The sequence below is a fragment of the Macrosteles quadrilineatus genome, unplaced genomic scaffold (genome assembly GCF_028750875.1).
Source record: "Macrosteles quadrilineatus isolate MER2022 unplaced genomic scaffold, UCM_ALF_1.0 Scaffold_8__2_contigs__length_117827958, whole genome shotgun sequence".
Taxonomy (NCBI): Eukaryota; Metazoa; Arthropoda; class Insecta; order Hemiptera; family Cicadellidae; genus Macrosteles; species Macrosteles quadrilineatus.
The window spans coordinates 21,296,304-21,310,699 of NW_026542601.1; the positions used below are offsets into that span (position 1 = coordinate 21,296,304).

At 34.3% G+C, this 14,396-nt stretch overlaps 2 protein-coding genes across 4 annotated transcripts in view; one reads left to right on the forward strand and one right to left on the reverse strand.

Annotated features, from left to right (window-relative positions):
* The window catches only part of LOC128999684 (protein l(2)37Cc), a 102,101-nt gene extending 97,269 nt beyond the window's left edge, over positions 1–4,832 (reverse strand). The window contains exons 1-3 of one of the 3 annotated variants that reach the window (XM_054426310.1): positions 4,738–4,824; positions 2,595–2,710; positions 1,213–1,374 (exon numbers count right to left, since the gene is read on the reverse strand). In XM_054426310.1, the coding sequence (XP_054282285.1) occupies positions 1,213–1,374; positions 2,595–2,682 (250 nt within the window). In that variant the 5' untranslated portion in view covers positions 2,683–2,710; positions 4,738–4,824. Of the gene's footprint in view, positions 1–1,212; positions 1,375–2,594; positions 2,711–4,737 lie in introns of all 3 variants that reach the window. The other 2 variants (XM_054426309.1, XM_054426308.1) reach the window with 2 other exon arrangements.
* A 2,759-nt stretch (positions 4,833–7,591) lies between these two features.
* LOC128999682 (uncharacterized) lies at positions 7,592–14,061 on the forward strand. The gene is made up of 2 exons (XM_054426303.1): positions 7,592–7,808; positions 10,957–14,061. Exon 2 carries the CDS (start codon positions 10,966–10,968, stop codon positions 12,211–12,213), a length of 1,248 nt encoding a protein of 415 aa, XP_054282278.1. The 5' UTR covers positions 7,592–7,808; positions 10,957–10,965; the 3' UTR covers positions 12,214–14,061.
* The last annotated feature ends 335 nt before the right edge of the window (positions 14,062–14,396 follow it).

Sequence of the window (14,396 nt, forward strand, 5' to 3'; positions counted from 1 at the left end):
TAACTACTTTTGAACTAGTATCCCAGGGCTCCCCAGGAGCATTGATTTCCCCTCAGTTTACTTCATTGGGGAATCTAAAAGACATGTCAGAATAGTAAGCACTGATAATAATCACAATTTTTATTTTCTATCACAATAGTATTGCCATGTCTTTGAAAAAAAATGTTTTCACCCAATAACAATGTTGATAAGATTAACCATTCAGATACTACCAGTACTGGAACTTATAAATTAAAATTTAAAATCATCTAACAAATTGTTTTATAAAATATCTCAGTCAATCATATTTTTTAGGAAAAAACTTCTCATTGGGAAATATTGATAAGTAAACATTAATAATAAGTGTAATAAAATATCGAAAAATCGACAAAACTTTTATAAAAAAGTAGGAAAGTAGGACAAATGTGTAAAAAGTAGGACTTTTCCTACTTTCCTACTAAAAAGTAGGAAAAGTAGGAAAAGTAGGACGACTTGGAGGCCTGAGATCCACCTATTTAATGATCGAGCAAAACGATAATTTTGCTTAAATAATTTCTCATAAGCCACTGGGTGGATGGAAGTTCAAAACCCAGTTTCCAACCAAACTGTTAATCAACCTACATTGTTTCCAAGTACTAAGCAATTTGTCTGATAATTTAGTCAAGCTGCCACCAAAATGTCTACGTTATCTTTGTAAACAAATGATTAGGCCTTTTGTTTACATTTTAACTAAATTTGTACAGATTAAAAACAGACTTGATACCAACAAATGGTTTTACTTCAAGTAATTAGGCTACACCACACAGAAGTAAGAAACATAGGATACTGACACTTAGTTGGGTACATTTAAGTGGTGTCTAGAACCGTCTCTAGAGCCTTGAGCAATTTCTATCCATCATGTCCTCCCTCTCCCCCCCCCCCCCCCCCCCCCCCTCACCTTCACGTACTACAGCGCTCACGCTGTAGGAAGACACTGTGCGATACAACTGTTGTACAAACGCTATGTGGCCATTGCCGTCCCGGCTCTTCCCTGGTACATTTCCACCCAACATAAGAGCACGGCTGTCCCATAGGTATGTAACTTATCCTCTTTATCTTACTTCTCTGAGGCTACTAAATTTAAACAAAAGTACTAAACATTTTTAGGCTACACTGAACATTAGTTTCAGTTTAAATATCTACCAGGGTAGTAGTTGTAGTCTAGGCCTAATACTAATGGGTTTTAATAGGTACCTTTGCTTCCAGTTATGACAGGAACGTTCCTGGGACGAGACCTCACATCAAATATGATCGGTCTCTGGACCCAGGGGACGAAGAAATGTGTCCCTTCACCAATAACCAATTGTTTAATACCAGTGAATCTGTCGAAGATGACAGCTCGGTGGCCACCATCAACTGGAATAAAAATAGGTAATTTCAAATTTGTAGGGCAAATTTTATAGCTTTGAAGTTTATAAGTAAGACTTACGATATGTATATGACAGCAACAGTGTACATAAGGCTGTGAAAGAATGTTGATATACCTAGCTAATGTTTGAAAGATTGTTTTGGCCAGTCAGTTTTAAAATAATTAGTGTAATGTGACAAAATATTTTTAGTTAACTCTCATCAGAGAACTTATCGAAGGTTTTTATTCCTCCTTTTTTTTCAATTTAAATAATACCTAAGGTAAGGTTTTTGGGTCAGCAGACCAGGCTACAATTAGGCCTACCTCATACTTAACTGTGTCATTCTCTAGCTAAAAGTTATCGAAGCTCTAATTACAGTAGGCCTAATCTTTTTAACTAGCTGACAAAAAATTCCTTGGTACCGGCCCGTTAAATATTGTTTTCCTTGATATACTTTACATTTAATAATTTTACTTTTGAAATGGCGACCATAAAACTCCACAAAAAAGTTAATTCAATTGTGCAAGGGTTAGGCCTATTTATTACAGTAGGCTGGATATAAATTTCAGCTAGATCATAAGGAAAAAGGAAAACTTACAAGAGATTCTTAACTTAATCCTTTTGGATTTGAATATTTGTGTACTCGCAGATTTTGGGAATGTAAGAAGAAAAAAAATATGAACTCTAAGTAGGTGATAATTCCTTGCCTTAAAAGCTGAGAGTTGAAAAGGAGAGATTTAACTCTGACTGACTAAACTGTAAAGGTTATGGATCAGGTATATTGGTTCAGAGAAAAGCTCTGGTTTTGGTAAAATTACATTCAGTTCATGAACTTAATAATATTGTTTCTTCATAATGTTGCCAAACGGCTAAATCATTTTCCAAAATAAACTTATCACACACTTTTTAAATAAGCTCTAGGATTTCGGCATAAGCCTTCTTCAGGAACAAACAAACAATAACAAATATATGTGTTTACCACTCTGAATCAAATGGTTTTAGCAAAAATCCAAAATACCTACATATAATTTATAAAGAAGTAAAAAAGAAAATGTTGATAGAAAGAAAAAAAGAAAATATGTTTATAATTTATATGAACTTTAATAGTGGTGACACCTCAGAGGCTATTGCTAATTTCTTAAATATTCTTTTTGATACTAGATGGTACACTGATAGACCTAGACTAAGTAAGTTACTTCTATTATTTATCTGAAGTAAGTTACTGACCATTGTAAAGAGCCGAGTTGACGACACCCCCAACCACAGCCAACCCAAGTCCAAGCTGGCCAAGACGATTGAATATCTGTGTTGTCATTTTCAATTATAATATTAGGACTACCTACCTGAAATATAAAAGAATGTCCATTATTTCACACCCTTTTCATTCAGGTCCTACTTAGTGATGTTTCGAGTCAAGTCAACACAAGTTGAATCTGACTCGAGTCACAGGTTTTTGTCAACTCGAGTCAAACCCAAACTAATAAAGCCGAAGATACCTGAAGTGCACTAATCACTGATTTTACACCATCTACTCGTATTTATCAAGTCAAATAAATTAATTCAATGAGTATAATAAAACTGAGTTTATTTAAGTTGGTTATTTTTAAGTTATCATAGTTTGAGTTAACTTAGTTAAAACTACGAACTCCTGGGAGATATTGATTGATTGATTGATACCATGCCTTCTTAGGTGATAACTTAGGCCTATATCTTGAATTTCCGAAAAAAAATTTTTGTGCGTCCATAAGTTAGGTAGCCTACCGTACTTTTGAAATTTAATTAAATAGTTTTAGTAAATTTAGGATTTTAGCTACAAAAATGTATTTTTATGAATTATATTTTTGTATTCATTGATGCAGGTAACTTAATTATATTCTATTGAATGTCCCAAATCCTATGGTAGCCTATATTAAACCTCTGAGTGTTATTTGTCGCTGCAGCGACACATAACACACTATGTGTAGTGTTTTGTGTCGCTGCAGCGACTCACGAACACTGTTTACGGCGAAGGCTCTATGACTGACTGAATCGGATTGAACTGGATCGAGTTAGGTATCGTTCTTTTCGTTAGATTCTAAGCTTTCTCCAGAGGTCTGTCTCTAAGCGCTTTATGTTCTCCGAGCCGATCGTAATTGTAGCAGACAGCTGACGTGCGTAGGATTTGTAAACAGCTAGGTTACCCTCGGACCGATGACTGATGTGTTTTATTACGTTTATCATTGTTTTAGTGTTAAAAATCAAAAGTAGTGATATACGTGGTGCATTATAAAAAGATTTAAGTGATTTTGATGGGATGGTTGATGATCCTGAAGAAGTAGGTAGTGATATTGATGTAAATTATCAGCCAGATTCCTAGCTATGGTTAGGCTATGCATTCTTAGCTAAACGCTATGTACTGAAATCTGTTTTTCACTCATAACTTATTTATTTAATAACTTACCTCACTATATGATTATATATTTGTAATCCTCATAAAATTTAGAACAAAGTGGCTATTTTCAAATATTTATAGGCCTATAGGTAATTTATACAATTTCATTGAGCGCAAACATATTTTTTTTTGAAAATTTTCCAAAATATTTTTTTTTTACCTAAACATTTTTTTTTAACAAATGTTCCTTATGTTTTATATATAATATTGAAGCCCATGATTTTCCAAACAAAATGGTACCATATAGAACAGTATAATTAACATTATTTTTAAGCTTCTCAGATCCGTTTTAATAAAACCTTGCAAGTGAGCAAAAAATAGGCAGACATTAAGGCCAAAACAAGGGACACTCGGAGGGTTAATAATATTCGTTTTGGTAAATAACTTAAATATATGGGTTTTACAACAAACTGTGAGAGTGAAATGCTGCAAGGATGGCAAAAAATGCCTGGCCCTACAAAAACTCTCTGGTTGGAAAATACCGAACTCTCTATGTGGCCGTTCTAGGATTAAAAATTCGTTTGTTTGGAGGCACCTATGGGCTACTACATAATTACCGGCCTAGCTGACAGGGCTGCTTATCAAGTAGCCAGGTCTGAATGATCTTAAATACTTAGGCTAACTTATCTCACAGCCAGGTCAATGTGTGATGTAAAATTATTTTACTACTAAGCAGTAAGATTAAAATCCTATTGAGACTCAACGATGAAACTTTGTTTAACTTCAGTTATTTAATTTCATAAGGATTGAACTGCAATCACGAAATATAAATGTGTTGCATCATTTACTCGATTGCTAGGTAGAGAGTACCCTCAGTTGACAAGGTTAATAAACATGTTTGCAGCTATAGTAGGTTTTAGACTATTTTATCGACACTTCTCATGACAGGAAAAGCAAAGAAATGTCTATAAATTGGTAACATTAACATGAAAAACGTACCTATGTGAACAATTAACCTCAAGCGCCGACGAAAATTGACCAGCCAGACCGTGAATTTTGCGAAGCCGAAACGAAAGCCAATAGCCAATAGCCAAAGAGGCGAAGGCGATAAGAAAAAGAAAGAATTAGAAGACAAACATACATGACCGAGCGGAGCCGAGAAAGATGGCAGACCAAAGAGAAGGGCTAAAGGTGAAGGGATAGAAAAGGGAGCGTTGATTATTAAGTATATATCTTATTGATTTATGGCTATTTTGGGTTTCCTCAAAAAAAACAATAGCATTAACTACGTAACTATTTATTTACGAGTTTATTCGTCATCATAGGACCCAGCCGCCAGCCCAAATTTTATTTTGTTATTAATTTATGTTTATAATATTTGTTGCTCAATGGCAGCTGAAAAAGGCATACAATATGCAGATTCCGGGACCAACTTACTATTTAATTTTGATGTCCCCAGAGGCCAAAAACACCATCCGTTCAAATTTATATTTATATCAGTGGCGGCGATAAGAACCCGCGCCCCCCCCCCCGCAAGTTTGTTTGCCGGGCCCCTCTCTCCCAATGATCTTTAAAAACATTTTCCCATGTATTACCGCCTAAACTTGCAATTTTGCAATAAACTTGACAAGGCATCTCCCGAGGCGTCATTATCGTCTTCCATGATCGTGGCAAAATCGTAAATACTTCCCGTAGTCATAAGTCATGGAAGAAACATTATCATAGTTTACCATGATTGCAAATGCAACCAAACCTATATGACATCATTAGATAGCAGCATCATCGTCTCCCGCGTTCACGGCCCAATCTAATATTTCCCCGCGACCCGTCGGTGGTGACGGGTAAATCATTTTTCCATAATCGTGGCGAAATCCTAGATATATCTCTCGCTAAAAAAGAAACGTTATTATCGTCTTCCACAATCGCGGTAAAATATTGAACATCTGCGGCCGCGGAGACATCGTCATCGTCACCCGCGGGGAAATGTTCTCGTTGATATCCGCGATCGCGGCAAAAGCGTAGGCCTAATCTTTCAATTTCGTTAGGGTGATCCTAACGGATATAAAAGCTTTTACTTTTAATTGTGCATTATTGTATTGAATATAATAATATAATATAATATTATTATTAATAATATAATATAATATAATATAATAATATAAGAAATCCTTTTTACAGTATTGAAGAGTTCCTAGAACAACCTGTGATAAGTCTGTAACTTTGTATCCAAATCTGTTAATTATTTCTATATAGTCTATTTTTGTTTTCTTCAACTTTGTTAATTGTTCATTTGTTAAATTGTTTTTAGTCTATTGTGATTGTTAACCCTGTAGTTAAAATGAATTTGTACAACATAGACTCATACCCAAGTTACCTCTGATTAGTTAGACAATGAACATTGAAATTTTATGTTCTGCTCCACTGACAATGTCAATGCATGTAAATGTCCATGATAATAAATGATTTGATTTGATTTGATTTGATTTTGATTTGATTTGAATGCTGAGAAAATCGGCTCGAGCTTGATTTTCTGACTTTGTGCTTGATCTCTCATGCTTGTAGTCCAGGCTCTGCTCGGCTCGAAAATCGACATTATAGGCCTATTATAAAAATCAACCGTTTCCAAAACAACCCGACTTTGAACCGATCTGATTTGGCCTCAGGCCCTTAGTAATATTTTTAGTGCGTTCAAGATCGGGTTGCTTTGGAAACGGTCGATTTTTAATAGGCCTACAATGTCGATAATGGCTGCAAGATCTATGATTGAAGATTGAACCCTAAAGCCGGGTTTTCCTAGGCGCGGAGTCGGCGAGCGGAGAGAGGAACGTGGAGAGCGGACTCCACTTGTCTTAGGCAATTATTTAATGTTACTGTTTTCCTATAAGCGGAGCGGAATGCCATGTTAATTTCAATTCCGCTCTTCGCGTTCCTCTCTCCGCTCTCCGCTTCCGCGCCTAGGAAAACCCACTGAGCTATAATAATAACGGAAAACCCAGCTTAAGCCTGCAGACTGCAGAGCAAACTGGAGGGAAAACAGTTTTCAAATCATTATGCTCATGCTCTGCTCACCCCAGAACGCACAATTTTTATTTCAGCTGCAGTTTTTTAGTACGGACAAGATGAGAGTTTAAAAATTAGAAATTAAAAAAAAAAATATTGTAGGCCTAAAACTAAAAAAAACATGTATAGTTAATTTTTTAAATTAAACTGTCATAACCTAACCTAACTAACCAAACTTGCTGATAATGACAAATTTGAATGAAGGTTTACTAATAGAAAAAATAATTCTGTTCATAAAATAAAACTATAAATGCCTCAAATTAAATTTTATATTTTTTAATTATAAAATTAAACTGTGATAACCTAACCAAACTAACCAAACTTGCTGATAATGAAAAAATTGAATGAAGGTTTACTAATCGAAAAAAGTTCTGTTCATAAAATAAAACTATAAATAGCTCAAATTCAATTTTATAAGGTTTTAATTATAAAATTTAACTGTTATAACCTAACAAAACTAACCAAACTTGCTGATAATGCAAAAATCTTAGACAAAAAGTTTGTGGCCCGATGGGCTTCGAACCTGGTACCATAAGTTTCAAAGCCCGGCACGCTGTCCACTAGACCACCGAGGCCGATGGCTTCTATTCGTTTCATTGCGCTAATGGTGTTCCCTCAGCCAATAGAATGCTCTCATTTTGTTCTTATTAAAATAACTGCAGCTGAAATAAAAATTGTGCCCCCAGTACTGCAGTGCAGTCTGCACTGTCTGTCTGCAGTCCGAGTCCCAGTCCAGTTAGTTAGTTGCAGTTTGTTTGAGTTTAGTTTCTGTCTGTTTAGTGTTTACATACAATACAATTTTACTAACCTTAAACTTAAAAATAAATTAATTTATATCTAATTAATGGAATGCACTAATTTGATGTGATGACAAAATGAATGGATCAAGCAGAGCACTAGTGCAGACCAGAATCCAGAATGTAAACGTAATAAATCATCACTTTAAACGACCGTAGTTCAGTTAATAGGCTACTTGTGACTAGGAGAAATATTTTCACCGTTATTTTCAGGTAAAAACCTAGTTTCTAGTGATGGAAAAAAATGGTTTGGTTAGTTTATAGGCCTGCTAAATTAAAAGTTAAGTAAGTTCTGCTCATTTAGGCCTAGTAGGGATGGCCGATTGTCGATAGTCCCTTACAATCGATTGTTCCGATAGTATCGAGAATAACAATCGATAGTGTAGATAGACAATCGACATTTTGATTTTAAGTACTACCATTGAGTAGCCTACCTACAAGTATACTCACGTGTATACTACTCAATGCTAAGTTACTACTTTAAAATCAAACTTAAATCAAGGAAATTGCATGAATGAAACAAATGCTTAATAATAACGTTGTTTATTAATAGCCTATGTATTATGGTAAAAACATTTTCGTATAGTTTATGTTTTTAAAATCAGCATTATAGAAATAAAAATTGCAAATGCTTTGTCGTTTTGCGTAAGAAAAGAACCACTTATTTTTAGTCTTCTTACTCATTATGTCTAGCTAATAAATTAGCTAACACGACTAAATTCTCTCACTATTCCTAAAAATAATACTTGACACATATTACCTAATTAATAATTAGCACAAATAAGATCACAGTGTAAGTTGTGTATTTGAGATTAGGTACTGGGGTACTTACTGGGTAGATAGATACTTTAATACTTTACAATAAAATGGCGACCTTACAAAGTAAGTATTTTAAGCCAAGTATGAATGGAGATGAGTGTAGAATGAGTGATAGTTAACGACACAGGAAGAACAACGCAACTTTGTTGGGTTAGGAAATTAGACCTTCTTGAAAGGAACACCAACAACCCCGCCCCTCCGCCACGCCAGAATACAATCGATTGTTGAAAAAAACTATCGATAGTTAAAAACAATCAATATTATCGATTGCACAATCTACAATCGGCCATCCCTAGGCTACCTAGACGGCCGTTGTTTAGACTATTACCTGTACTGTAACCGTTTCAGTTTAGTTCTTAGAATTTAAATGATTCACTAAGTTAAACAATTGGTGTGAATCTGCCAATAACTCACCCAATAAGTAGTGCACACACTTGTAAAAATCTATTGATGGCGCTAAGTTATTTCGGGAAAATAGGGCCACACATCGTAAAACATATATGGTCACTAGATAAAGGACATGTTAAGGCACACAACAGTATCAAGGTCATATAGGCTAGGCAGGCCTACCACAAACTAATTTTAGTTATACAAAATATGTAAAATTAGTAAAATGACAAACAGCTCTCCTAAATCTATTGATACCGTAGCCCTTTTGTGGAAATATACATCCACATAAAACCGGACCTACCTTTCCCCACATGCATTTAAGGCTGCAAACAATTTGTTCGGAAGTTGACTCGTTCAGAAAGATTTGTTTAGAATGAACCGTTCCAAATGAATCGATTCCATTGTGCATGGAGTCGAATATAAACAGCTATTTGCTGATGCCCACAGTCCACATACATACTTGCCCAAAACACCATATTACCATCCAAACCGCTCAGTGGACCTTAAATTCGTAGTTTTTAATTTCGTTTTATAGACACTTCTAGGTGTCTTTCTGTCAAAAACTGCTCGAGTGCATTTTTTTATTCAGTGTGCAAAGAACTGTAAGTAGGCCTATTTAAAAATAAAATGTTTAATCATTGTAACTACACGTTACCGTACATTAACCGTAGGCTAAATGATATCAAACAGTATTCATTTTGCTAAACTACCTAGGCCCTACACTCTAGCCATTAGACCTACATATATATTTTCTTCCAGATTTTTTCAATTATTTCTTGTCATAATCATTTTGTGTTTGGGCTCATTTGTCATGGAATTAAACATCAAATTTAGTTAGACAAAGCATTTAATTGTTTAAGTTATCCAAGTTAGCTTCCTATGAATCAATCGCGATTTTGAGGCATCATACAGCAGTTGTTATAAAATTCTATGTGGGGATTCGGACTTTTAGTCAACTAAGATAGTGGACAATGTGCGTGCTTGAGTCGGGTCACATGCAGGTAGGGCCGAGCTCCAGTCGCATTCCCTGAGTAAAAAGACTGTAAGTCTTATCATTGTTGTTGATATCTCTCTAAAACCACTTGTTAACTTTCAGTGAGTAAGCATTGTGACGCATGCCGGTTTAATATTGTCCCCGATCTGGTACTTTTTCTCTGATCAATCATACTTATGCATATAACTGGGAAAGATCTTTTACACTGTACTAAAATCATTAGATCTTTTTTTTATACACCTAATTGCAGGTACAATATTTAGCATTCTAATTTTGTTGTCAAATTAAATTGTGATCAGATGAAAGCAACATTTCTTTTCCATGGCAGTGTTTAAGATTTCTGGTTAGTCAGATAGTCTGTGATGTCTTGTTGAAATGAACTTTGCCTGCTTTAATGATGTTTTTGGACGTTGTGGGATGTACCTTCAGAATAGCCACAAAAAAAAATGAAATATAACATAATAGTGGCTTATTTACTGATTATTCTGCTATTTAAGGATATATGAATCCATGATTTACTAAACCCATTAATAACAATAGACTGTGTTAGGGGACCTATCTAATTGTGATAAAATAATTATTAATCCTAATTAACTAATGTTTTAGTACAATTAGGATTTATTTTATTTTTATTTATTTATTTAACATCATCACATTACTCAATTCTCTTGACAGGTGATTTGTCACAAGGATTAATATCCGTCCGAGAGCTGTTTCGGATAACCAATTTTCCGGTTAACCTGTCATATGCTAAAAATAGCCTATGTATTACCACAGTGTGCAGGAAAAATGAATTTAAAACTATGTCAATACAGGGTTTTATTTCAGCTTCAGAAATGTTACAATGAGTTAGGAAATACAAACTAAACTGAAGTTACTAAAGCATTTTATACTAAACGTATTTTACTTATAGTTTAGCCATGTATTATTTTATGGAACCGTTTCGGTTAACCGGGGTTCTACTGTAGTATTGACCTGGCTAAGTAACTTTGCTTTTGTTAGGTAAGATTGCATTGTTAGTTTCAACAATGTGAAATGGATTTTTTAATAAACAGACAAGGACAATAATAAATAATATTCCTTTAATAAGAAATTTTGACAAAGACGATAATTTGATGAGCTTAAAGATGGTTGACATTTTAATTTGTTTTATTTCAGATAGAGAAGATGGAGGAACAATTTTTGGTGTACTACTGCTCTGTTTGCAACGTTTGTAAACAGCCATCAGAGTCATCATCATGTATGAAGTTTTGTTCTGGATGTAAACTAGTGCAGTATTGCTGCAGCGAACATCAGAAGCAAGACTGGCGTCAACACAGGGAGCTCTGCAAAGGAATACAGCAGATAATGAGCAAGAAGCAGATGGCCCACGTGTATCAAGACGCGAAACATTACCTTCCAGATGATCTTCCCAAATGGAATGCACTGAGGATGTCTGTCGTAAAACTCGTCGAGATTACCCTCAACAGAAATTTAAACCATTTAGAAATGCAAATGTGTCTTTTCCCCCCAGTTTGTCAGTATTGTCACCTCTATAAAACCAATCAAATGATCACTTGTTCCGAATGTAAATCCTTGATGTATTGCAGTGAAGACCATCAAGAAAAAGATGTGGAACATCGCAGTATCTGTAAACTTTTTCGTCTCAGTTTTGATGCCGATATGTTACGATATCGGGAACAAACGACACTGTATGAGTGTTTTGATTTTTCATATCCAAGCAGCCAAATTAAGGGTTTTCCTGAGAACATGGAAGCGTTAATAAAGTTATTATTTCCAGCTTTAACTACTAAAGAAGTGTGTATTAGCGAAATGCTGTCTTTTTATATGACTTTATTTTACGTAATTTCTAAAATTGCCAAAATGACGAGTAACAAACTCACGGTACATGTTGTTGGGGCTGATGCTATGGAGTTAGTGGCAGTTCAGACGATTCCTCTTATTCATCAGTTGATCTCACATGTTACTCATTTAAATATTGTTCTTGTTGGGCCGAGTGTCGACACTTGCGATTTTATTCCTCTGTGTTCAGAAGTAAGTAATGTCAACGTGTCATCTGTTTGTATGTTGTACCATGAATATGTAGCCAACCCAAAATTTGTCACACCAAACATTATAGCTGCTTTAAACTGCGGTTTCTGTGAGTTTGAAGCAAATGAAGAAAAAGACACATGGAAGGATTCTTTGTGTTCCATTTTGAGTTTTAGTAATACTTTTGTACTTATAACATCATACACCAAGAAAGAATCTGAAACTGATTTACAAAAATTGCTCAGGGCAAAATGTAAGGACATGGACTGTCAAACAATTGTAGAGTGCCAAGAGAATCCATTTAGTAGCTTGTGTCCTCAAAGGGATTGGGAAAATCAAGGAGTTTACTATGTAAACAAATTTATATCAGTTTTAAAAGTCTAACAATTGTTAGACTTTATGGGTGAATACGAGCTGCTATACCTGTGGTTGGCAACGGAAGGAATACGGGCGTTCGCAAAAGAGAAAATGCCGTTTTTTAAATCTGCTGTATGATATAGTTACAAATCTATTATTTAATTTAGAACACCTATTTTACTATAATTAGTATTCAATTCATCCATATATAAATCCCAAAGTACCCATGAACTTTTGAGAAAACTACAAGTCACACCCCCATAAACCATATAGCCTACTTAAAATGTTTGTCATGACGAGAAACTTTGCGCAAAACTATCTATAAATTGCCCTTTAAGATCGTAATTCCTTCTAAAGGGAACTTCCCATATACCTAATGTAAAATATACCCCAGCTGTTTGTTATTCTTTCAATTTATTACCTTATTAAAATCAGCTGTGATTATTTTGTTTGTATTACTGTATCCTGTTTTGTTTATTTCAGCTTAACTTAACCAATCAATAGTTTTATTAATAGGCCTACTTATGAAGTCAAACGGGGAGAAGCCCGTGGTAACAGCAAGTTTCTTTGAATTCAGATCAGCGGTTCAAGTGCTCTAGGTAATCAAAGTACAGCACAAAAGTAGCCCTGATGTGTGTTTGAAAATAATTTAACTCTTTGATTTAATTTGAAAAGATAAACATATTTATGCACATTTAATGAAATGGCAAACATGCGCTAGCAGTCGGCAGGAGCAGACACACTTCTCGCTCGCTGCTTATAGAAACGCTGAGGGAATACAGTTTAAGGGTTGAAGTTTTATGCTTGTGTATTTACTCTGGATTGTAACTACTTTATTACATTATATTCAAACGAGTTCTCGGACCAGCATGATCGGACCACAGATCTTCTTTACCCATAGCTCTTTACCATCCGCCACTAAATAAAATTTGCTCAGTTAGTTCCTATGAGAATTTTACAACTGCATGTAAACCACATTACTGCTGAGAGGCTTTTTTTAATCAATTACATTGTTCAATTAGAGATTTTTAATTGGAATCCTTTGTATAATGTTGGTGATGTAAATGTAGCTGTAGATATTTATTTGTTTTTATTTTCAATAATTGATCAATGTGTTGGTAAGTATAATTTTGTCCGAAAAAGTAAATATCCTGTTTAGTTTACAAAGGATATAAATGATTCTATTAAGCTTAAAACAAGTATGCTAAAAAACTAAAGTTTTCAAACTACCATAATGCATTGTTTAGAACTGTAAGATCGTACAATTTGATGTTTGTTGAGAGAGTTGTATAAATGTAAACACTACTTCTTTTTGGAACTATGTCAAGTCCAAGAATCATTTATCTAGTTTTGAATTAGAGTCTTCTGTTATGAACTACATGAATGTAAATGTTCCTGTGGACAAGGTAGCTGAAACATTTGCAACTCATTTTGGCTCAGTATTAAATAAAGACAACTTAATTATTCTAACTTCATTCAAGACTCTTAAAAAGTAGTAAACACATTCATTTTTTTATTCCTGAAGTTCAGTTGGCAATCAAATATTTTAAATCGAAAAAGTCATCAGGTCCTGACAATATTCCCTCATACATTGTCAAAGGGTGTGCGGAAGGTCTCTTCTCTCAACCACTTTACTTTGCTATGTATTTAATTTATCCATGTCATCAAGTTTTTCCCCAAAAAATGCATGAAATAAGCCAAGGTCGTCCCAATACACAAATTAGGTGAAATAGGCCATATTGAGAGCATTATCGTCAAATATCCTTTAAAAAATTCCTTTGTAAAGGTTTTTGAGACCTTGCCATTTGCCAAGATTGTCAATTTGATGTTTTATACTTGCACACTGTTTAAATTTCACTTGTTACAGTCTTACATGTCCACAATAATAATATTTTTTTTCTGACAAAATTAAACAGTTTTAAAGATAAATGCTTTGCTTAGGTAATGTAATTTTTATTTTAGATTTGCAGCCGAGTTAAGTAAATTTTCTAAAACTTTGTCCATTGTTATTTAATAGTATTCACTCTTTTTAACTGGCTATTATATATCACTATTTGTAAATTGTAATTTTATGTGCACATTTTGTATTTTCCCCTTTATGTATTAATATTCTATTATTTGTCATTATTGCTGTTTTGGGTTTTATACCTGTAGCTATTGTAAATTGTTTAAATAAATAAATAAGTGTTGAACTAATCTATATATTAATA